A 22,413-nucleotide genomic window follows, 5' to 3' on the forward strand; every position below is an offset into this window, starting at 1 on the left:
CAATGTTTTGTTAATTGTGATAATTTTAATTGATTTTATTAATGCACGCTCTTAAGGCACATGTTAGTAAATTATTCTAAGAAATTCTTTTACGAAAAAATGATTTACCTTTTTGACAACTTTTTCAAAAAATGTATTTTGAAATAAATAATTAAGGGTTTGTTTGGTTTCCCTATCACTAAGTTTCTTAACTCAATCTCGAATCCACTTTCACTGAAAAACTCCAAAAACTCCTGCTTGGTTTAAAAACCCAATCACACGTCTTGTCTTTCTAACTCAACTTCTTGCCAACAGACACTACACAGTGGTGAAACTGTTTCCTACCCGCGTTCTATACTTTTCTTTTTTTTCCTCTCCCTCATTTTCTCCCATCAGAAAACCACTTTCTTCTTCCCTCGCCTCCCACATCAACGCACGCACGCGCACAACAGGTTCTCTTCTTCTGTTTGATCTTCTTTCTTTTTTCAATTCCAGTTTCGTACCCATTTAACACATCTGTTTCTAGAGAACCCATTTTAGTTACACCTCGCCCTCCGCTGACTTGAGATCGTGGTCAGGGGCCAAATCAGTTGAGCTCAAATATTTGTCGCTGACACAATCTGATCCACCGTTGAAGGTAATTTTCTCCGCTGCCTCAATATTGCCATATAGGTATGCTTGTTTGTACAAAAATTCCCGAACGTAGATTTATTGCCATATACCTTATTTGTTGAGTCTCTTTGCAAGTGGGTCATTTTAGGAATTAGCAAGTTTGTCATTTTTAGGAATTGTGTATATGGATTCTCTGGTTTGTCCCGTGGAGGTAATATATGTGTATTAACATTTAGCAAGTTCGATTCTCACAGATAATTAACGATGAAGTATGATATAGATTCCTGCGCAAGAGAACATACTTGTAATACTCCTATACACTTAAGAGGGCACTGGCCATAGCACCAAAATCGTAGTATATGCACATTGATACTTCTAGTATATGCACATTTATACAGTTATGCAGACCCAAATTCCAAAGAGCATTGATTGTAGGCACTTACCAACAGTTTGTCATCACTTTCACGATCCTTTTTTTTTGTCTTTAGACTTGAAGTCAATAATACCCTTACGAAGTTCCTCATATGCGGTAAACTGAATATCACCATGACAATATCGCTACTGTATTTGTTCCTTACTCCTGCTCACTTTTAAGCTGTTATGCAGCCAGCTTGGTATGATTAGAAAAAAATCTCTTTAAGTAATCTTGTTTTGGTGATGTATATAGGGTCAGGTTCCTACCAATGTCGGAATCAAATAATTATTACTCCAGTACTAGTGGGCATTTGTGTGACTTAGACCATTGGGCAATTTGATATAAACAAATGGCAATTTGAGTTCATCAATTAAACTAATGGGTCACATAAATTCAAGACTCAAAAGGTCTGTACTCTACTAATTTCTTACATGCAATTTCATTTGTATCTCAATCACCTGTGTCCCATTTTTTGCCATTGTTCTGATTTTCTGAGTTCTGCTAACAATATTGGGACTAAAGTATTCATTACCCACAAATCACACCACAAGAAAGAAAGAAAGACCCACTTCAATAAAACAGAAATAATAAAAAGAAAGACCCAGGTGCAGATCAATAAAATAGAAATTATAAAAAGAAAGAAAGATCGAAGATGAGTCCTTGGAGAAAAACCCACTTCAACACACTCACCAATACCCATGGGCAAAAATCAATAAAACAGAAATCATACCACAATACCCAAATCATACAATGGTCATAGACAATGGAGTGGGAGATAGAGATATATACTGCACCTAGGAGAAGATCACAGAAATGACTACTTCGGTTTTTGCAACGATGATAGAGCTCTAACTCATTATTCCAATTCCGATTCAGATGCAGAGAAATCTGCTGGGTTTGGTGCTTCGGTTTAGATCAATGGAGGCTGAGATTTGATGCAGTAGATGAAATTTGAGACAAGACGGAGAGAGGGAAGTGAGAAAGAGGGAAAATTTTGGCTGAAATATTTTGAGGGAAGTGAGAAATGTTGAAGCCCAAATTTGCAACGGTAATATCACATGAGTTCTGAACTAATTTGATACCATAGGTTATGGGCCCCACAAACGCCTTATATTTACGTTGTTGCCTCTGAGAATCTATTCTCAGTTTTTGAAAACACCCGATTCCTGTTTTCGGTTTCCATCACTCTAACTCAAATTTTTGAGTTTTGAGTGATGGAAACAAATGTTTAAAACCAAGCCAAACACACATTTTTTTGTGGGACCCACACGTTTTGAAAACCCATTTTTGAAACTGAGTGATATAATCCAAAATCACACTGATCCAAGCAGGCTCTAATATTGCCTTTAGAGTATACATTAATATGTTTTTTTTGCTGAATAGGGTATACATTAATCATCTATTTAATTTTGTTATGGATGATAATATGAGCTCCAATCCAACCTAACCTAAGCTTGAAAAAGGTATAAGATCCAACACCACAAGTCCATTCCGAAATGTAAGATTTAGGACCCGTTTGGTACATGTGTTTAAAAACTGAAAATTGTTGTTTGAAAACATTTGTGGAAATACATGTGGGTGAAAAAGTGTGTAAAAATGCCTAAAATGCTATTTAAAAACTGAAAATGGTTGTTTAAAAACAACCACCAAACACCCCCTTAGTTTACCAATAAAAAAAAGAAATGTAAGATTTATATGGGCTTGAGTGCAAATCCGTACCCATTAACCCAGCCCTTTCAATACAAAAGAGGCTGTAGAGAGAACCCATGTCATATTGATATAGGGGTTGTCTTGTGTGGGCCGCACATTTAGCATACAAATATGGTCCAACCCATTCCATTCACACGACGACGAGACAAAACAAAAACTTAAAAAAGGCACTCACCCTCAGTCGGCATCAGTTAAGTTAAAAGGTACTTTGAACTTTCTTAGTATGTACAAAAATATTTGATATGGATTGCTTAGTTTTGATTTAGGTATGTAGCCAAGACTTGGTTTTGATTAAGGTTTAAAGTTTTTAATTGGCTTGAGAGAGAGAGAGAGAGAGAGAGAGTTAGAAAGATGAGAAAAAGATTGGAGGATGATTCTGAAAAAGGTTGCCTGCCATGTGTTTGATGAAATTTCTCTTAGACAATAGGTGGTACATAAATAATCCTTTGATTCAATTCTTTCTTTTTTTTCCCATATTGATATAAAATAGTTGGCCTTTTGTTGGATTCACAAGGGTTGTCATCGATTTCTTGGCTTGGTTGGTTTTATTGGTTTGTTTGTTGTTCAATTCTAAGATTCCAACATAATCAAACAAAGCAATACGTGGCACTGTTATGAAACTAGGAAATATTGGCACACCTTTGGGGTTTGCAAGTTGGAACACCGCTGCAGAATGCGATTTTGGGTGTAGGTCCATTTCTTGAAGACAGTGCATGGGGTTATCTTAATTCATTGTGAAGGTCAGAACCTTAAGTTCATGAATTGCGCTTCATAATTTGCCAAAAACAAAATTTATTTTTAACATTGCCCTGGAACTCATTCAAGACTGATTATAATTTATAATGCAGTTTCCCTTTATTCTGATGATCCATTATCAATCACATGACCATATATCAATGGCTATGGAACTGGATGAATTGATAATGAATGCGTCTTTCTAATTGTTTTTAGGATAAGATTTTGATACCATTTTTCGATATTTGGCTGTGTTATGATTGGACAAATCGTTCTAATAGCTGGTGCATGTTAACAATTAATTGATGGGCTTTCTACAACATGTGAGAGTTAGTCATGGTATTATTAGAGGGGAAAAAATAAATTTAAAAGTGTGGATTACACATAAAATCAAATAAAATACAATAAATCTGTCTGTCCCACTGCCTCCTGCATCAACTTCTCAGAGTAATAGTCTAATAGTTTTTATCCTGTTTCTTTTATCTTCCTCCATATACGCAACATTTAGAATTGAAAACCTAAACTCAATACCTTCATAAAGCTCAAATTCTCAACGAAAATGGCGATCTTCCAAGCAAGGACCTGGCTTTGCAGAAGTTTTTCAACCCTCTCTTCCCATCCATTGCGCGTTTGTGTTGTTGGAAGTGGACCCGCTGGATTCTACACCGCTGAAAAGGTAAATCTCTCTCTCTCTCTCTCTCTCACAAAAATATATGCTTGTATGTATGTAGGTAGGTTTGGTTGCTAAGAAAGTAAAGGAATGCATAATTAATTACGAGCTTCTTTATTTTTCTGTGTTTGAATTGCATGTGAATAGATGCTGAAGGCACATCAAGAAGCGGAAGTTGATATCATCGATAGATTGCCAACGCCATTTGGACTAGTACGGTCTGGTGTAGCACCTGATCATCCTGAAACAAAGGTGAAAGTATTTCAAGTTTTGCTTCTTCATGATTTTGTAGTGATTATAATTGGATAACATGTCATGTGGATTATTTATTGCATTCTCAATGAATGCACAAGTAAGGTTACATTAATACTCTATTAAATGATATTTTTTTTGAACTTATCATTTTTTTTAATTAATACTTTTCAAAAACTATTGTCAAATTGTGCATAAATATTAAGACAATTTGAAAAGCACACAAGACAACAATCAATTTGTGCCTGCAAACTAATAAATTATTTGACAGGTTTTTTTTTTTTTTTTTGTCTTTTTGAAAATTTTGCATCACAGCTCATAATTGATTATTTATTATTACTCCTTAACTTGTACAAATAGGACACTCGTAACAAGACCCTTCTCGATATAGTCATGTGGGTCACAATCTGTATGTCTTAGAGATGATTCCAAGTTCTATTGAGGTGTTTAATCAAATTATTCTAATGTTTGTTATTAAATACTTTTTTTAATTGAGCTTAGTTTACCAGAAAACTTGCAACAGATTGTCATCAACCAGTTTTCTCGGGTTGCACGCCATGACCGGTGCTCATTTTTTGGAAATGTGACCCTTGGGTCTTCAGTTTCCCTTTTGGAGCTTCGTGAGTTGTACCATGTGGTGAGAATGCTAGCACTACGTTGCTTTACTGTGCAGGAATTTTTTTTTTAATTATTTATCTTTTTTGTGGTAAATATGGTTCTGAATGTTAAATTTGTTTGACTAACAGTTTAACAATTTGATCAGGTTGTTCTTGCCTATGGTGCTGAAAGTGACAGAGAGCTTGGTATTCCAGGAGAAGTATGTTTAATAAGAACTAGAGTATGCTTGGTTGTTGTTTCTTTAGTTTGTCAGTGCTCAGTAGGACAGCTATCCTTGAAAATATCTCATGCAGAATCTTGGGTTTGGATGAAACATGGAAGACTGGAGTTTGCTTACTGTTTTTTATGTAATAAACTTTTTCTAGGATCTGGTTGGCATTCATTCAGCCAGAGAATTTGTTTGGTGGTATAATGGGCACCCAGATTGCAAAAACCTAGATCCCGACTTGAAGAACACTGATACAGCTGTCATTCTTGGCCAGGTAAGTTCATGTTTTATTGATTGTAAGGGAGCAACGTATTTTATAGATCATTGTCCAAATATTCCTTTTTATAACACAATAAATAATCACATTTAGGGACAAGGAGGAATTAGTTAAAGTGTGGTTACAAGTTACAACAACAACAATAGCAACCAAGCTTGAATCCCAAAAAAATTTTGGGACTGGAGTGTGGTTAAGTTGCAATAATGTCATTTTGATCTGTATTCTGTAATTGAACTGAAAGTATTATCCTAGATGAGCTCTAGCTCAATTGGCACCTCCTCTTGTTGAAAGTGCTAGGTGGAGGGTTGAGTTTGTGGATTTTAGATTTATTGGGTGTGTTTAACTTAACAATAAAAAACACCCTAAATGGTGTGAACTTGCTTATTTTGTTTAATATGACCTATACCAAATACTTTGGATTAAAGTCTGTTTAGTTAAGTAGAGTAATGATATGTGAATCTGAAAACAGATACGTAGAAACTGTGCTCTAAGATTGATGTGCGAGAGAGCAATAAAACATAGATGGAAAAGCATATGACATTAACATGAGATTCCAAAAGTATGAGGTTGTAAATTAAAGATATTTGTTGATAAAAAAAATTTCTCTCGACTTTCAGGGTAATGTAGCTCTTGACATAGCACGTATCCTTTTACGACCAGCAACAGAATTGGCAACAACTGATATCGCAAGTCATGCTTTGGCTGCTTTAGAGGAGAGCTCTGTCAGGTCTTTCTTGTCTTGCCATTATGTAGCAGCTTGATAAACTTATGACTTGTGTTGTGCTTTTAAGTTAATAAATAATGCAGGAAGGTGTATTTGGTTGGAAGGCGTGGACCAGTCCAAGCAGCTTGTACTGCCAAAGAGCTACGCGAAGTTCTTGGTAATTCTTGAATTTACTTGTTTTGGCACAATGTTAACCTATATTTATTTCCCTTTTCTATATTACAGTGCATTTATTTTTTGGTGTAACACTAAGATAAATTATCTCATGGAGAGTTTATTCGCGCCAAAAGTTTAAAAGTAAAAGAAAACCATATGCAGTACATCTGAGTTTATTGACAGGCTTTGTCAGCTGCTTTAATTCAGAAGTTTCTTATATACTAGTTTTTTTATCATTCATAGATAGTGACCTGATCAGTTTAAATCAAGTTCCACTGTTCGGTTTTTATCCACTTTTTTTATCATTGTCCTCTAAGTAAGGACTAGAGAATAACGGATTGATTTAAATCTATCTTTTCCTCTCTCTCTCTCTCTCAACCATACCATGCTCATAATCATCTAAAACCATGTGCCCCATTTAATCGGGTATATGTATGTAATATCTTTATTGAAGTTGCCTAGAACCTTGTAACTTAGTGGCATTGCCTAGTCTCCTTTATAAGGATAACTAGGGTTCAAAATCTCCCCTCCCCCACTTGAATAATGATTTGATTAAAGTTTTACCATGTTCAATTCAGTATAACTGTTTGTGCAGTGTGTAAATTTTCGAGTGTTCAGCCTTTTGTTGCATCTAAAAATTATATGACATCATCATGCGATGAGTAACAATTGCTCCTGATTAGTTGCAATTTGATGTTATTGGAAGTGCTCCATTAAAATGTGAAGTTAATAGAATAACTGGCATCTTATTGCAGGTATTAAAGATCTTTGTATTCATTTACAGGAGGCTGATCTTCTTAAAACCCCAAAAGATGAGGTATATCTCTACTTTCAGTTATTTCTTTATGCTATTTTACAAAATTGAGTGGGGTATATTTGTTACAAAAAGAATAAATAAATAATAGCATGACAACAATAGCAATTGTTTGTGATGTTAAGGTCCTTTTTACTACCATTGACAATATTAAATGCCCTTGTTTTAGTGACTCTTATTTATTATTATTATTTATTTATTTTCATTTCATTTTTAATACTTGGTCCTTTCTGTTGTTTTTATATATATCTTGTGGTGCTGCCATTTGGCAAAGGAAGAGATAAAGAACAATCGAATTCAAAGGAGGGTTTATGAGTTGCTCTCTAAGGCAGCCACCACAGGACCTTCCCATCCAAGATCTGGTCAACGTGAACTCCACTTTGTTTTCTTCCGGAAACCTGATAGGTTTCTAGAGTCGGATGAAAAAAGGGGCCATGTTTCTGGCATGCACTTTGAGAAGACAGTTCTTAAAGGTATTTAGCATTCTTGTGTCCTACAACGCATTGTGGCCGCAATAATTGTGTCTATTTAGCACATTGAACAAACTTTTTTAGATTCATCATCATTAAAGCAACTGGTTATGTTCCATTTTTCAGAATTACAAGATGACTTGTGAAAATGTCATGGAAAATAGGATCCTTTCCAAAACTACACAATCATTATGTGTCTATGGTTTGTCCAAGTGTGCATAATTACATGGAATTTATTCAATATTATTTGTAGATGTTGGTGATGGAAAACGTATTGCAGTTGGAACTGGAAAATTTGAAGACCTTGAATGCAGGTAATTTCTGCTAGAAGCTTTGAATCTTCATATAGTTCACATAATATGCTATTAATAATTCTACTAATACTCACTTGAGGTTTAATTGTAAATATTACAACTTTTATAAATAAAAATCTATATAATTCCAGATCATGCTGTGCCATGTCACGGTTAGAAACAGTGTTGTTAAAAGCGCGCTTAAACACAAAGCGCAGAGCCCTTGGGGCTTTTTCCCTCTAAAGCAAAGCGCCCTCACAAAAGTGCACTTTTTTTAGCTTTTTGTAAAATTTTAAAAAAAAAATCCTAATTTGATTTTTAGCCATTAGATCTAAATATGATTGATATAAGCCATTGATTTAATATATAAAAACTAATAGTGTGGTGTGCTACCATACACCTAAGCGGCTAAGCTTATCTCTTTAGAAATTTTTGAACTTTTAACCACAACCACACAAACAAACACTAATCAGACACTCACAAAGATAATATTACTTAATATTCTAGTACTTTTTAGCCTTTGCCTTCTTGGTTCTACATTTCTATTTTGATTCAACTATGTTTTGTAATCATGGCCATCAAATATCATGGTTGCACATATTTTGTAAAGCACAATAGAATTATATAATTGTTATATAAATTATATAAAATGTTTTATTATAATTTATATGATTAATTGATCACTTGATTGTTGAATTGATCATTAATAATTTTTTTTAATTTATCAAATTTTTTTTTTTAAATGTGCGCTTCACATCAATCAGGCGCGCACTTGCGCTTTGCGCTTAAGTGCACTTAACGCTTTTAACAACACTGGTTAGAAAGGCAAACCACTTAAATTACTAGAAGATGAATGAATTCCTTTATTCTTGGTGATGATCAGTGAAATTAACATAAAGAATAAACAAACTAAACTGTGCCTACTATATCTTCTGACCAAGTCATTGAAATAAGGTACTAACTCTATTACAATGTGCCCTCTCTGTATGTAGGATGGTGCTAAAGAGCATTGGTTACAAATCAGTTCCAGTTGATGGTTTACCCTTTGATCATCAGAAAGGTAAAACAAAAGGGTGGATGCACCAAGTTGGTCTTCTCATTCTTCTCTATTCTCATTGCTTGCAATTTGTATTTTCTTTAGGAAAACTATGTAAATTGTTGAGAATTTACATGAATTCCCAGATCTGTGAGATGCAAAAACGGAAAGAAAAATAACACACACACAAAGGCAATCACACAACACAAGAAATTATATGGTTTCACAATTTTCCTACGTTCATGGAGTGTAGTGATTTTACTATTTTTGGGGAAATTATACAAAAAGTGTGGCAATATAGTTTTCTCTCTTAAACAACACGACCATTATCAACACTTATCTAAAACAACGACATTTATATCCCACACAACAAATTCACAATGGGCTATAAAAGCGGCCAAAAAGCCAAAGTGTTCATGGACTGAACCTCAGAAAAACCTCATTAAAAACCGTAATACTTTTATATTAGGTTGGGTCATAATTCGGATCAAACACAAACTAGGCTCCATTCAGTCCAATCATAAATGTCATATGTTAAGTGCAGTGTTTGCCAAACTCGCTCTTAATTTTTTTCCCAAAATATGCTTGATAAAAAATTTAATTAAAACATGTATGTAAAATCTTAGGGGGAGACTATCTTTTATCTCCAAAAAAAAAAAAATCTTAGGGGGAGAGGAAGGTGGGGGATTCAAAACTTGAGTACCTAATAATATTTTTGATAGGTGAGTACCTGATAATTACTTTGGATTTATTCATTAAATTCAATTTTTATTATGCCAAAAAAATTTTCCTACTGAATGTGTGTGGCCAATCCAAACCCTTCCTTGGATCGATAATTTACGAGTTAGTACATATTTTTGTGGAGTTTTTGTTGACTTTTTCACCAGGTTTTTTTTTTTTTTTCCCTGTAAACATATTGAACTTTATGAACCTTAAAAAATATAATATGAATAGAACCTCAATAAGACTAAAATACTTATATTACAAAACAAAAACAAAAAAGTCTTGTAGACTAAGAAGCACGGGCACAAATACAACACGACATGAGTAACGCTGCAAGTCTTGTAAAATTAGGACACAACATGGCGGGGATACGAAAATTAATTAATTAATATATCTTTAGGTCTTGGGTTTGGGTTTTTCACAATGTTTTTCCATTTTTGATTTCTTACAAACTGTTATTTCTCCTTCTTGATTTGTTTGTAATTGTTTCAAGTACAATTTGTTCACTATGGTGAACACAATGTGAACAAATTGTACTTGAAACAGTTACAAACAAATCAAGAAGGAGGAATAACAGTTTTTTGATAGGAAAAAAAAAAGTACAATTTGTTCACTATGGTGAACACAATGTACTTTTTCAATCAAGCTTTTATTACCTATCAATATATATATATGTGTGTGTGTGTGTGTGTGTGTGTATGTATGTATGTATATATCTTTAGGTTTAGGTATATTTTGTATTAGCAGAGGTGGTTGGTGCTCTGGAATTGTTAAAGGACCTTACAGGGTGGATTTGTGAAAAAACATCAGAAATGGTTGGACTAGATTTGCTTCATATACACACTTTGAGGTGGGTGATGGCAAGTGTAAATAGCAATGAAATTTTCAGTTGCAAGTTCCTTGAGTTATTCGGATTTGCTAGAGATACAAGGCCTTGATTTTGGATTATACGGAGTGGGTTAATGGTCAGCAACATTGGAAGCTAGTGTTTATCAGAAAGGCTCAAGATTGGAAGAGAGAATCCTTGGCACATTTCTTTGATGATTAATATGCACTAGGTCACCTCCACAGGAGGTGATAAGTTGGTGTGTGGCTTCCATCACCAACAAAAGGATTCCAGGTTAAAAGGTTTTATAGAGAGAGCTCCAAGTAAGAAATGTAAGTTCCACCGATTTTCCCTAGAAATGTATTTGGAAAACTAGAAACCCACCTCAGGTCACATTCTTTATTTGGACTGTGGCTTTAGGGAAAATGTTTTTTGATAAGTAGATTTAGGGAAAATCTTGACAACAGATAATTTACGAAAGAGGGGCATTCTCATAATTCTTTCTAATTATGGACTGGTGTTGTATGTGTAAGGCTAATGGAGAATCAATGAACCTTCTCCTTTTACAGTGTTCTATTGCTAGAGATTTGTGGAGATTATTTACTTTGCCTAGTTGGACTCAACTGGGAAATGCCCAATTCTGTTCTTGCTATGCTGGAGATTGGAGGAGTGAGGTGCTGCTCCTATATGTCTCAGGTGGTGCATTTGGAAAGAGAGGAATCATTCGAATTTTTGAAGGAAATGAACTATCATTGCCAAATCTTAAGTTCCTATTTCTAAAGACTCTATGAGTAGTGTCTCACGTCCTTTACTTTCTTTATGAATTCTTTTTTTGGATTTTGTAGATACTTTACTTATTAGCTAACAAGTTTTCGTCCTTTATATATTTCTTTCTATGTTTCTTGACTTCTTTCCTTGTTTTAGTGTTGTATACTTCCTGTATACAAGCTTTGAGTTTTAATAAAATTCTATTGCTTATCAAAATATATATCTTTAAGTATATTTTATTTAAGTTTTAAAATAAATAACAACTATCAAAATCTTTAAACACGTCTAAAGTCAAAGGAATTTACCAAAAAAAAAAAAAAAGAGCTTTCCAACATGCATTCAGAAGTGTCTCTGGACACACCAGAGAAAGTGTATGTGCCTCTTAGCTTGTAGGTCACCTGCTGCACAACTTCACAAATGAATTTATATGCTAATCCATGCAATGACTTTGTATTCAGGTGTGGTTCCCAACATCAGAGGTCGAGTTCTACATGATACTTCAGGAGATCCAACTCTGCTTGAGGAGGGATTGTATGTATGTGGATGGTTGAAAAGAGGACCAACTGGGATAATTGCTACAAACCTCTATTGTGCCGAGGAAACTGTAAGTGATCTATTGTGTTACATAGAATGAAAGTACAACTTTTTATTTACTTATCAAAGAAAAAAAAAAAAAGGTACAGCCTTTTATGAGAATTTAAATTTTGTCTATCATATATCTTTTTAGAGGTCTGCTAATCTGGCCTATTCATATGGTAGGTTGTGAGTATATCTGAAGATCTTAATCTATCGGCATCAAAAGCCAGCTTGCCCAAGCCAGGCAGAGAGGGTCTACTCCATTTATTAGATAACCGGAAAGTCAAATTCGTGCAGTTCAGTGCCTGGGAAAAGATAGACTCTACAGAAACTAGGCTTGGTAGTCTTAAAAACAAACCCAGGGATAAATTAACTACGTGGGAGGAGCTACTCAAAGTTGCCAGGGAATAAATCAACACCCTTATCGTAGGGATTTTTTTTTATAAATTTTATCTTGCTTTAATATTTCCCCCCCCCCCCCCCCCCCTTTCTTTTGTATCACAGAAAATAGAATAAAGAAAAAATTATAGAGAAGAATTCATTATTTTTCCTGTTGGAATGCCCTGTTGAGCATCATGTTTGAGCCATGAATTCTTTTGGGCCAAAAAAATTATAGAGGGATTCATTCTTTTTACCTTCTCATTTTGTTGCTGACTTAGGAAGTTCTGCTGTTGGTTAAACTGACCTATCATTTGCATGTCAACTACCAGCTCATTTCCATTGTATGCACTGAAATGCTGGAGCAGCATAACATACACAATCTAGAGAGTAGTTAGAAACTTAGAATTACATGATATCATGTTGAAATAATAGAGAAAATAAAGGCTGCTGGAGGAGTTGCGATTATGGAATAAAACTCCCAGGTTGCTTGATTCTGCTTTAATGGGCCTTACGATTTTTCTGTGTATCCATTGTTCAAACATATGAATTTTGTAATGTGGATAAATAGTCATCACAAGAGATATTGAAGAGCAGTTAGAGTTGAACTTATTACGGACCGTGCTTGATTTGAATTGAGTTTACAGTTGATATTGCAAGATTAGTTACTTATGTTGACTATTTTTACATGTTTCAAATGTTACTGCCTGATTGAACCATAGCTTGTTTTGTTGGATGTACGCACAAAAATTAACTAACACAAAATAATCCCATAATTAAGGACTTTTTTCTGCATGCATACTATGACATTCAAAGTGTTTCATTATTCTTATCTGCATTATTTTTAACTTCTTATTCAAATCAGTTAGTGTATGTTTGGCAACGGTAAGTTAGCTCAACGGTATGTTTAAATTCACTTAACACAATAAGACATAAATATGGGTTTAAGTTAGCTCAATTGGTAAAATATTTTATTTAAACTTTTAAGATCCAACACAACCATTCCATTTGCATTCAACTTCCAAAATGTAAGATTTTTAATCTGTACCCATTATTAGCCCAGCCCTTCCAAAAACAGAAGAGGCTGTGGAGAGAGAACCCATGTGGGGGTTGTCTTTGTGTGGGTCCAAAGGGCCCACATTTTTAGCAAACAAATTGTCCAACCCATGCACACGGCGAAGACAAAACAAAACTTTCAAAAAGTCTCATGAGAAAAAAGTAAAATCCAACCCAATTCATTGACGAAAGAAACAAAAAGCAATCCTATTCCTATTCTTATTCCTATCATCTCCCAACCGTAAAAGCAGTTTCTAACGGCACCTGATTCGAAATTTGAAATTTCGAAACCAAAGAGAGCGTCTATCCCATGTGGGTCCCATCCCCCCCAGCGCCAGCCAGCGATAGCCGTTCAACTTTCAACCCCCCAAAAAAAAAAATCATCATCATCCCATTCCCACCGCTCTCTTTATTCCCCAAATTCCAAACTCCCACATTTAGCATCACAAGCCTACTCTCTCTTTTTTCCCTCCACGTGTCGCCACTAAGTAAGAAAGAAAGATATCGTATAAAGTGTCAGCCAATGAGAGCGAGTAATATACATATTTCACACTCGCGAGGATTTGTATGAGTTTTTTTTTTATTTTACTTTGAGTTTCCCGCCCAATTGGCAAAGACAATAAAAAAAAACATAAAAAAAAAAACAGCCAATGGCTCTATACTCTGTAGCTATAGGAAGTGGTTTTTTTTAAAGGATATATATATAAAATCCACTCTGTCAGAAGATTTATTCCTTAAAACTTGATTTTGAGTGTAGTGTGTGTAGTTACTCCCAGTTTTCTCCGAAACAATCCCTTGTTTTTTGCTGTGTCACCAAAAATAGAAGAAACAAAGAAAATCTGAAAAAACAGACACACACCCCCAATAGCCATAGCCATGGAAGACCCAGTCAAGGAACAACAGACCCAGACTCAGACTCAGACTCCACTTCCTGGTACATCTCTCTCTCTCTCTCTCTCTCTGCCTTTTGTTTTTGCAGTTTTTTATTTTTTTTTATTATAGTTTTTTTGGGTACTGAGGTTGTGGTTTTGGGAAGACATTGTAGGATCGGGGAAACCGAAGCTTCAGCGTTACCCATTGCGTTCAGGGACTAAACTCAAGGAAGAAAAGCCACCGGCCCCTGAATTATCAAACCCTTCTTCTACTTCTGTTTCTAAGCCACGGTACAATTTACTTACTTACTATTACTCTTTTTCTTCATTTTTTTTTTTTTTTGCTGTTGTTTGTTATTGGGTTTTTTTTATATGACTTATTAGAATATTTGTTAAACTTTGGAACTTTTTGCGAGATAAGATTAATATGGCAATTTTGCTTGTATGGTTGTTAAAGGAGGAAATTTTTCAAGTGGTAGATCACTGAAGTATTTGATAGGGCAAAGTGGAACAGAGACGGCTTAATGTTGAAGAACAATTATTTATACCATGGTTTATAAATATATTCTTTCATAAGTATAAGGTTTAAAATTTCCGAGTTTTATAGATTAGGGTTAGATATAAAGGAGTGAACTTTAATGTATATTAGTGAGGGTTTCATATATCTTTGCAGTAAATAAGTGTAGGGTCAATGAGTAATGAAATCTCATTCTGTCTCTATTGGTTCTGCTTACAGTAAAAAGATGCATATATGATCTAATTGACATTTTATAAAGAAAGCTAAAGTGTCTCTAATGGTTTTTTTGGTATCATAAGGTGTCGGTGGGTAATTGAAAGTAGTTTGTTGTGAGACTTGAGTTAAGGCCCTTAAAATGCTTTTGAATAATTCTAGCATGAAAGTTACTGCGGTAGAGAACCCTGGAAGGAATTGTGCAATTCGTAAAGAAGTATATAATTGTTGGAATTATGGTTAAATGATGAAATTCATTATATTCTAACAATTATAGTTTATGAGACAATCAGTAATTTATTATGGTATCAAAACAGGGATCTTGAATATGCACTATCGATAACCATGATAACTTTTAAATTCAGATTGGTGTTTCATGCAATGTGTTTTACTATGTGATTCTCTCATTCTCAAATAATATCTTGGAGTGGCAACTGGCTGATTTTCTCATTTATTTTTTTTAGGGTGAGACCTACATCAAGTGTAAGTAAAAGTGTAAGTGTTCTTGATCTTTCTGGCAAGGACAAGTCTGCAAAGCCACCCAGGAGGCTGTCTATTCCTGCCAAGTCTATTGTCAGTCCAGCGCCAAAACCGTCTGGCAACATCACTCCAATTTCGGAGGCTAGACAGAGGAGGTCTGTTGCTAGTCAGGGGAAAAATGATACACCTGTTTCCGATGTTTCCAGAACAACAAGCCGAAAGAAATTCAATGTTTTGTCCTCAGCATCATATTGGCTCTCACAGATTAAGCTCTCTGAATCTGCTGCTAAGCACTCAATTTCACTTGGCTTTTTTAAATTAGCGTTTGAGGCAGGATGTGAGGTATTATTACAATTCATGTATTTTTCAAATTCTTCATTGATTCTTCTTACTTCTGCAATTGCACAATCAAATACAGGATTTAGCCGACTCTTTGCAGAAACTTCTTACAAAAACTAGTCTTCTATTTTGTGTTGAAACAAAAACCTAGCTAGTTAATAACCCATAATATTATAACTAAGAGGAATGTAGAAGCAATGGTTGGCAGCTATTTTCTGTGTCAAAAGGTAGGTGGAAACTTGGACCTGGACTGGTACAATTCTGAAAGGGAGATGATTTCTCAATTCAGATCTCAGTGGATAGAATTTGAACAAAATGCATGATTGCTACAATATTCTCTCTCTCTCTCTCTCTCTCTCTCTCTCTCTCTCTCTACCTTTTAATTGTGAAGAGTTTAGGCATGTGTTTACTCATAAACATGAACACTTATATTCATTAAAATTTATCATCTATACAAGGCAAAGGGGTAAAAGCATTAAGGTCAAGCACATACTCTTTTCCTCCTTACCTAAGGGGGGTTGATTTGCATGTCCTTGCTGTTTATATACTCAGTTTTGCATGCCCACATGTGTTTTCATTGAACACAAGGACTAACAAATGAACTTAAATTTACTTTCTTTCTTGAATTTATGCAAGACTTGATTTTGACCAGTTTCTGACTTTTAATTTTTCCTTAAAAATAATATCAAGCAGCCTCTTCAGCGAATGCGAGATGAGCTCAAGTCCTACACTCAGCGACATGACATCAGTGGACTTGGGGAACCTGTGAAGGAATTATTTGAAAGGTATAACATATCAGAAAACACCGAGCAGGTGCAGGTCTCTGAAACCTTTTCTCAGGTGCCTGAAGAGGGAACTCGATCATCTGATGATGACGTCCACAGCTCTTCTTCTACTGGGGGAAGTAGGAAGTTGAAGCCCAGGTCTTTGAATGCTGATGCTGATCAAACTTCTCCAGTCACTGAATCTGCCAAGAAGAGAACTATTCAGAAGAACAATTCTGCAATCAGGACTAGGGGATCTTTGAATAAGAACTCAGCAAATTCAAAACTTGTTTCAGAGACCGGGGGTCGTAAGTCGCTAAAGAAACCTGAGAAGCCAAGTAAGCTGGATTCTAATAGAGAAAAGGGCAAGACCAAGCAGGGAAAGAAATCTGCTGCTGAAGCAGGTAAAGCATAGTTAGATATTTGGCATTTTGTCTCTTAAATCAGCTAATATGGCTCGGGTAACTTAATAGAATTTGATTCACTGTCACTTGCAGTTCCAGTCAGCACTTTGCCTGCCGAGGATGTGCTCCAAGAGAACAAAGAAAATATGGTATAGCAATTTAATCAACATTCATTTGGGTTTGTTCTAATATTTTTTTTTTCCCTGTGCACTAATCTATTTACATTTTCTGCTAGTGAATATTGTGCATATTATGAATGGTCAATGCTTTACTGTAAACAAGCATTTTAATATGTCAGAATGCTCTAGCTTTTTTGGTTTGTTTTATGGTTTCTATTAATTTCTTCCCATTCCTCTTCTCTTGTAGGATGCTCCCCCAATGGAAGAGATCAACTTGTCTGAAGTAGTGTAGACATTCTGCAACAAAGCTGCTGGATCTTTTCATTGTCATCTCTTGGGTTTGTCTTCAGTGTTTTTAAGTGGGGGCTTTTCCTTTGTATAGAAAGGGTTTAAGGTGGAAGTGTTTCAGTCTGGTGTGGAGGATGATATTATATTTCTTTTATTGGTGGTTTAATCTTGGATTGTTTGTGTAGTACTATCTTTGGATTGAAACCAAAGTGTATTTTGACTCCTTAAATTTATTTAATATTGGTCCAATATTATGTAATTTTTGCAGCCATAAATTTTGGTTGACATGCTCAGTAAAAAGAAAAAAAACAATACAAAACATATTGGTTGTTATAAACCATCTGGTATCATTTCAAACGGATTCTATATTTCTATGTAGAATGGCGATAAATGTTGTATTCTGTGGCATATCTTGACGTAATTGTCTTCAAGATATGGGACTTTTTAGTGTTTAATAAATCTTAATACTTGAGATTATCATTCGATTTGAGAAGCATTTCGTTCTGTTATCATGCATTCCCTGCTTGCATAAAGTCTCCAACAGTCCAACCCACAACTAAATTTCCCCTAAAAGAAAGAAAAGAAATATATATATATATATATATATATATATGGGAATAATTTATATTTTAAAGCATGGTTTCAAATGAAAGGTCACGTTTTTTGGAAAGTTCAAATTGGAAAGAAAAAAAATAATTCAATTCAACAACAGTTGCTCGTGTAAAAAATAGAAAAGTAAAAATAAACTTACGGTTGCTCGTGTAAAAATAGAAAAGTAAAAATAAACAAACGATCCCATTCAGGAAAGAAAATCGCATTTGGATTATGTTAAAATGCTGACAACCAATTGTCCATACCTCTAAATATATATATTTTTGAACAAAACTTATGTATAGTACCTTGTTTTTAGATTCTCTTTCTTAAGGTTCTGTTATGTGGCGACTTAACTTAAAAAATACACTTCTATTCATGAGAAAAAAACCACATGACAAAATCTTAAGAGCGGAACCTAAGGATTTTGCCATGTGACTACTAAACTTTAAAAATACGCTTCCATTCATGAGAAAAAAGCCACGTGACAAAATCTTAAGAGAAACCTTAGGAACAACACCTAAATATTATACTTAAATCTTGCTTTATATTTTTAAGTGCACGCTTCCATCTCCATGCCTGTTTTATTATTTTTATTATTATTATTATTATTTCTTTAGCCACGGAAATAGTTTTTCTCTTAAATCTTGAGTTTATTTTTTGTCTATTAGTGTCTCATTTACATGAGTTAATTTTATTGAGTTTGACTTACCTCAAATATTTTTTTTAACTAAACATCTCCAGTTGATTTAAATATATAATGTCAAGTAGAAGTGAGTTTTAATCTCTACTTTTTTATTTAGTTAGTGGGTGTTCGGGGGCCTTTTTTAGTTGCTCAGCCACGTGTGGCTCGTTCGTTGGAGGGATGACCTTACTAGGCCTCGGGTTCTGTTTGGGGAGTTGCGTTTGGAACTCAACATTGGGCCACATGGTCCAATGGCTACCGGCATATTTTTAAGCTTACAAAACCATTAAAGCCAAAGTTTAAGAATCATGATAATGGTCGAATAAATATACAATATGCATTTGATATGATAGCTTTGATTAGTAGTTGTAATAACAGTTGAAATAAAGTAGTATTTATTTAAAAGTAAAGTAATTATGTACTCAATGGCGTAAATTTAAAGATATAGAAGCAAGTCACTTATCTTTGTACGGTTTATAGCTCCAGCTGTGTAGCATCAGTGAGCTGATAGGATTCCAGCAGAATGCCAGCTGTAGAGGCTAGTTAAGCTTGCCCCTTTTATCATGCATTTAAATGAGTTTAAGCCTTGGCTAATAGTTGTAATAGCAGTTGGAATAAAGTAATATGTATTTAAATGTAAAGTAATCATGTACTAAATGATGTAAATTTGAAGATATGGAAGCAAAGTCACTTATCTTTGTATGGTTTGTAACCCAACTGTACAGTTTTTGTGAGTTGATAATATCCCAGCAGAGTAACCCCAGCGGTAGAGAGGCAGTTTGCCATGATAACTTCAAGATTGATGATGTAAATTTGAAGATAGGAAAGCAAAGTCACTTATCTTTGTATGGTTTGTAGCCCAGCTGTACAGTTTCTGTGAGTTGATAATATCCCAGCAGAGTGACCCCAGCGGTAGAGAGGTAGTTTGCCATGATAACTTCGAGATTGATGGGGAAAATGAGTGCAACTGGAGGGAAAGAGAGTAAGTTTGCCCCTCTTATCATGCACTTAGATGAGTTTTCACCTTGACAATATTCTTTTAATTGTTGTGAAGTTATGAATAATATTGCCTTCCATGAAAAGGGCTTTTGTATGGAGTATTTGTGCCTTCTAAGAGAAGGGCTTTATGTAAGATGGTTTTGTGCCTTCCACGAGAAGGGTTTTGATATGAGATCTTGGTGTCTTCTAGGAGAAGGGTTTTAGCATTAGAAGTTTATGCCTTCCTTGAGAATGGCTTTTAGTATGAGCGTTTAATATCTTTTGAGAAGTGTGGAGATGGTAAAAGATATAGATGCTTTGTAGGATATAGTATTTGTAATATGTACGACATATGGAAGAATGAGTGATATGAAACTTAAAGATAGTAAAAATATGAGATTATAACCACCGGAGAATTTGTGGAGATTGCTTTCCAAGAGGAAAGATTTTGTAAGAGAAGAGTATAAAGATGTGTTTGGGTATTTGGAGATAGAAGCAGTAAAATACGTGTATTTTGTAAATATAGAGAGTGAGAGAATAAGTATAAGAGAGGTAATAGGGCTGTAGTGTGTTTAGTAATGTTGCTAAGATTTATTGCTGGGATCTTCTGCTAGAGGATGTATGAAGGCTTATGAATGGCATTTATGAGGTAAGGGCTAAAAAGTTTAGTTCCTAATTTAGAAATTAAAAAACTCAAAAGCTCAAAACTTCATTAAGAACTTTAAGAAGATCATTAGAGGGATAAAGAAATTTTATGAGAGAGTTGTTCTTCTCCCTTTGTGTCCCCCCCTTGAGGTGTTGATCAAGGGTTCTATTTAGCTGAGTTTAAGGGGGCATTTTAGTAAATAATCTCAACCAAAATCTGTCCCAATTAGCAATGAATGTTCAAAGAATCCATCCTAAGATTTGGCCAAAAATAGTATGTTTAGGTTTAAGGTATTTTTGCTGTTTTGGGTAAGAGCTGTTGGGGAAAGAGCAGCAGAAAATGAAGGTATTTTGGCAAGAAAAATATAGTTACTTTAGTTGGTTTTGGTTTTAGCCAAATGTGAAAAATCAGTAATGCTAAAGCTGCTGGGTTAGCTGTTACATCTGTTCTGAAAAAGCTGTCATAGCTATTAGGAAAAGCTGTGACAGTTATCATGAGACAGTTGTCGCAAGACAGCTATTGCTTTAGGCAGAAGTAGATGAGGTCAACCAGGTGATTTCAGACTACTGGAGAGGACATTCAACATTTATTTTATGAATTTGGCTAAAAATGGTAAGATCTCTTTCAAGGGTATCTTGCTATTTTGGGTATAGCAGCTGTCTGATAGGATTTCAGCATTAAATGACTGGTGTATCACTTCTAGCCAGGTGTCAAGTGCTGAATACACTACTGGGCTTCTGTTGAAAATGTTTCCTTTTTCGGGTGTTTCTGTTTTTGGTGCAAGGATCCATTACAAAGCATTTCTAGTAAGCAATAGAAGGATTGGTTGAAAGTTAATGAAATTTAAGAGATCTAGTTAAGATCTCATTATGTTGTGACATAATCTTGGTGAGCAAAAGGAGTATTTAATTCTTTGCTTTGACAGCTGGCAGAGAAATATTTGGTTTGATTGTGGTAGACAGCAGCTGGATATTAGAGATATCATGAATATTTTGTATATAGTTGAAGATTAAAGATAGCCAATCAAATTAAGCCATGTATTTGAGTTGAATTTTAGTTGAAAGTAGTAATAAGATTTATATAGAATAATATGATGAAGTTTCTAAATTTGTATAGGAACAGCTGGGGATTGAATGAATAATTATTTGTTCAGCATTTAGATGGCTGGGAATATTGAGTATTTGTCATATGATGAATATTAAGTTTTAGAAAAAGAGTAATGAGAAATTTTATCATTTTCAGTACTATGTGATAAGAGATGTTTATCATATGTTACCCGTTACACACAGACTCGTCAGAGTTTAGAGAGTTGAAGAAGACACGTCAAGCAACATGTTTCTTTTATCAACTTTAAATCTCTGGAACTTTACTGAATATATCTCTTGATCCTTCAAACCACGACTCTCAAAGTTTCCCCAAAAAAACTCATGAGCTTGGATTATAAGTCGAAGAAGAGATGACGTATCTCGGGTTTTGCTATCGTTTGAAGTTAATATAGGCTATTGTTAAAGAAGCCACATTCCATGAATATGAGAGAGGTAATATAGGTCATGAGCTTTGATTCATTGTATGAACCTGATCCATATGTTGGCGGTGATGATATCATGGGTTATGATTCCAATTGATGAAAAGAAAATATAGACCATAAATCTGCCTTTTGAAATAAGGATCTCACGAGTCATGTGAGCCCAATTCATATAGTTGAATAAAATATGAGCTTATTTTGGGCTTTAAATAGATTTACTCAAAGAATCAATAATATGTTAATGTAACATGGGTTGCCAATGAAGTAGTGTCATGTGAGGCAAAAAAAAAAGTCCTCAATAGTGGGTAATATGGCAATTTTTCATTATAAAAATTAAAAAATTAAAAAAATTAAAAAGTACTGAAGATAAACTAAACACAATTTTTTTTTATTAAGTGTTTACATGAGTTAATTGTCTCATTATTTTATTGCTTTTGACCAAAATGAGAAGTTACTCACCCAGCCAAAATTTTAGAGACAAGAAACTGATTCTGATTCTCAAAAAATATAAATAAATAAGAAATCCTGATTCTATTTTTCGAACCCCACAGACGTGAAATTCACTTATGTCAGTGAGGAAAAAAAATGCTAATTAATCTTAGAAAAGTCTATGCCCCAACAACTATTCACTTGCTAAGCTGCTCTAATTTATCTACTTATTTATTTATTTAAATGACTACCCACGCGTCAGAATTT

At 34.5% G+C, this 22,413-nt stretch overlaps 2 protein-coding genes across 9 annotated transcripts; both read left to right on the forward strand.

Annotated features, from left to right (window-relative positions):
- The first annotated feature begins 266 nt into the window (after positions 1 to 266).
- Positions 267 to 12,848, forward strand: LOC142633158 (NADPH:adrenodoxin oxidoreductase, mitochondrial-like). Of its 8 annotated transcripts, none has more exons than XM_075807426.1 (15): positions 267 to 616; positions 3,341 to 3,456; positions 3,993 to 4,127; positions 4,269 to 4,373; positions 4,897 to 5,010; positions 5,137 to 5,190; positions 5,357 to 5,473; positions 6,094 to 6,203; positions 6,284 to 6,357; positions 7,112 to 7,173; positions 7,445 to 7,643; positions 7,894 to 7,954; positions 8,926 to 8,993; positions 11,745 to 11,890; positions 12,046 to 12,848. In XM_075807426.1, the coding sequence occupies exons 3-15, from the start codon at positions 4,011 to 4,013 to the stop codon at positions 12,271 to 12,273; spliced, it is 1,455 nt and encodes a 484-aa protein (XP_075663541.1). In that variant the 5' UTR covers positions 267 to 616; positions 3,341 to 3,456; positions 3,993 to 4,010; the 3' UTR covers positions 12,274 to 12,848. The 8 variants fall into 8 exon arrangements, with proteins under 8 accessions (XP_075663541.1, XP_075663542.1, XP_075663548.1 ...); XM_075807427.1 differs by lacking the exon at positions 3,341 to 3,456 and having other exon boundaries at positions 269 to 431; positions 506 to 616; XM_075807433.1 differs by lacking the exon at positions 3,341 to 3,456 and having other exon boundaries at positions 280 to 431; positions 520 to 616.
- Positions 12,849 to 13,945: 1,097 nt separating this feature from the next.
- Positions 13,946 to 17,551, forward strand: LOC142630211 (uncharacterized). Its single transcript, XM_075804177.1, has 6 exons — positions 13,946 to 14,230; positions 14,333 to 14,459; positions 15,363 to 15,720; positions 16,411 to 16,885; positions 16,979 to 17,034; positions 17,252 to 17,551. Exons 1-6 carry the CDS (start codon positions 14,173 to 14,175, stop codon positions 17,294 to 17,296), a joined length of 1,119 nt encoding a protein of 372 aa, XP_075660292.1. The 5' UTR covers positions 13,946 to 14,172; the 3' UTR covers positions 17,297 to 17,551.
- The last annotated feature ends 4,862 nt before the right edge of the window (positions 17,552 to 22,413 follow it).

The sequence above is a fragment of the Castanea sativa genome, chromosome 4 (assembly GCF_040712315.1).
Source record: "Castanea sativa cultivar Marrone di Chiusa Pesio chromosome 4, ASM4071231v1".
In the NCBI taxonomy this organism is placed as follows: domain Eukaryota; kingdom Viridiplantae; phylum Streptophyta; class Magnoliopsida; order Fagales; family Fagaceae; genus Castanea; species Castanea sativa.

Bases quoted from the DNA above. Each gene is read 5' to 3' on its own strand.
- LOC142633158 (XM_075807426.1), top strand. From the start codon at position 4,011: ATGGCGATCTTCCAAGCAAGGACCTGGCTTTGCAGAAGTTTTTCAACC. The intron at 6,358-7,111 runs GTAATTCTTGAA...ATCTTATTGCAG, and splicing joins AGAGCTACGCGAAGTTCTTG to GTATTAAAGATCTTTGTATT. The intron at 11,891-12,045 runs GTAAGTGATCTA...TTCATATGGTAG, and splicing joins TCTATTGTGCCGAGGAAACT to GTTGTGAGTATATCTGAAGA.
- LOC142630211 (XM_075804177.1), top strand. From the start codon at position 14,173: ATGGAAGACCCAGTCAAGGAACAACAGACCCAGACTCAGACTCAGACT. The intron at 14,460-15,362 runs GTACAATTTACT...TATTTTTTTTAG, and splicing joins ACTTCTGTTTCTAAGCCACG to GGTGAGACCTACATCAAGTG. The intron at 15,721-16,410 runs GTATTATTACAA...AATATCAAGCAG, and splicing joins CGTTTGAGGCAGGATGTGAG to CCTCTTCAGCGAATGCGAGA.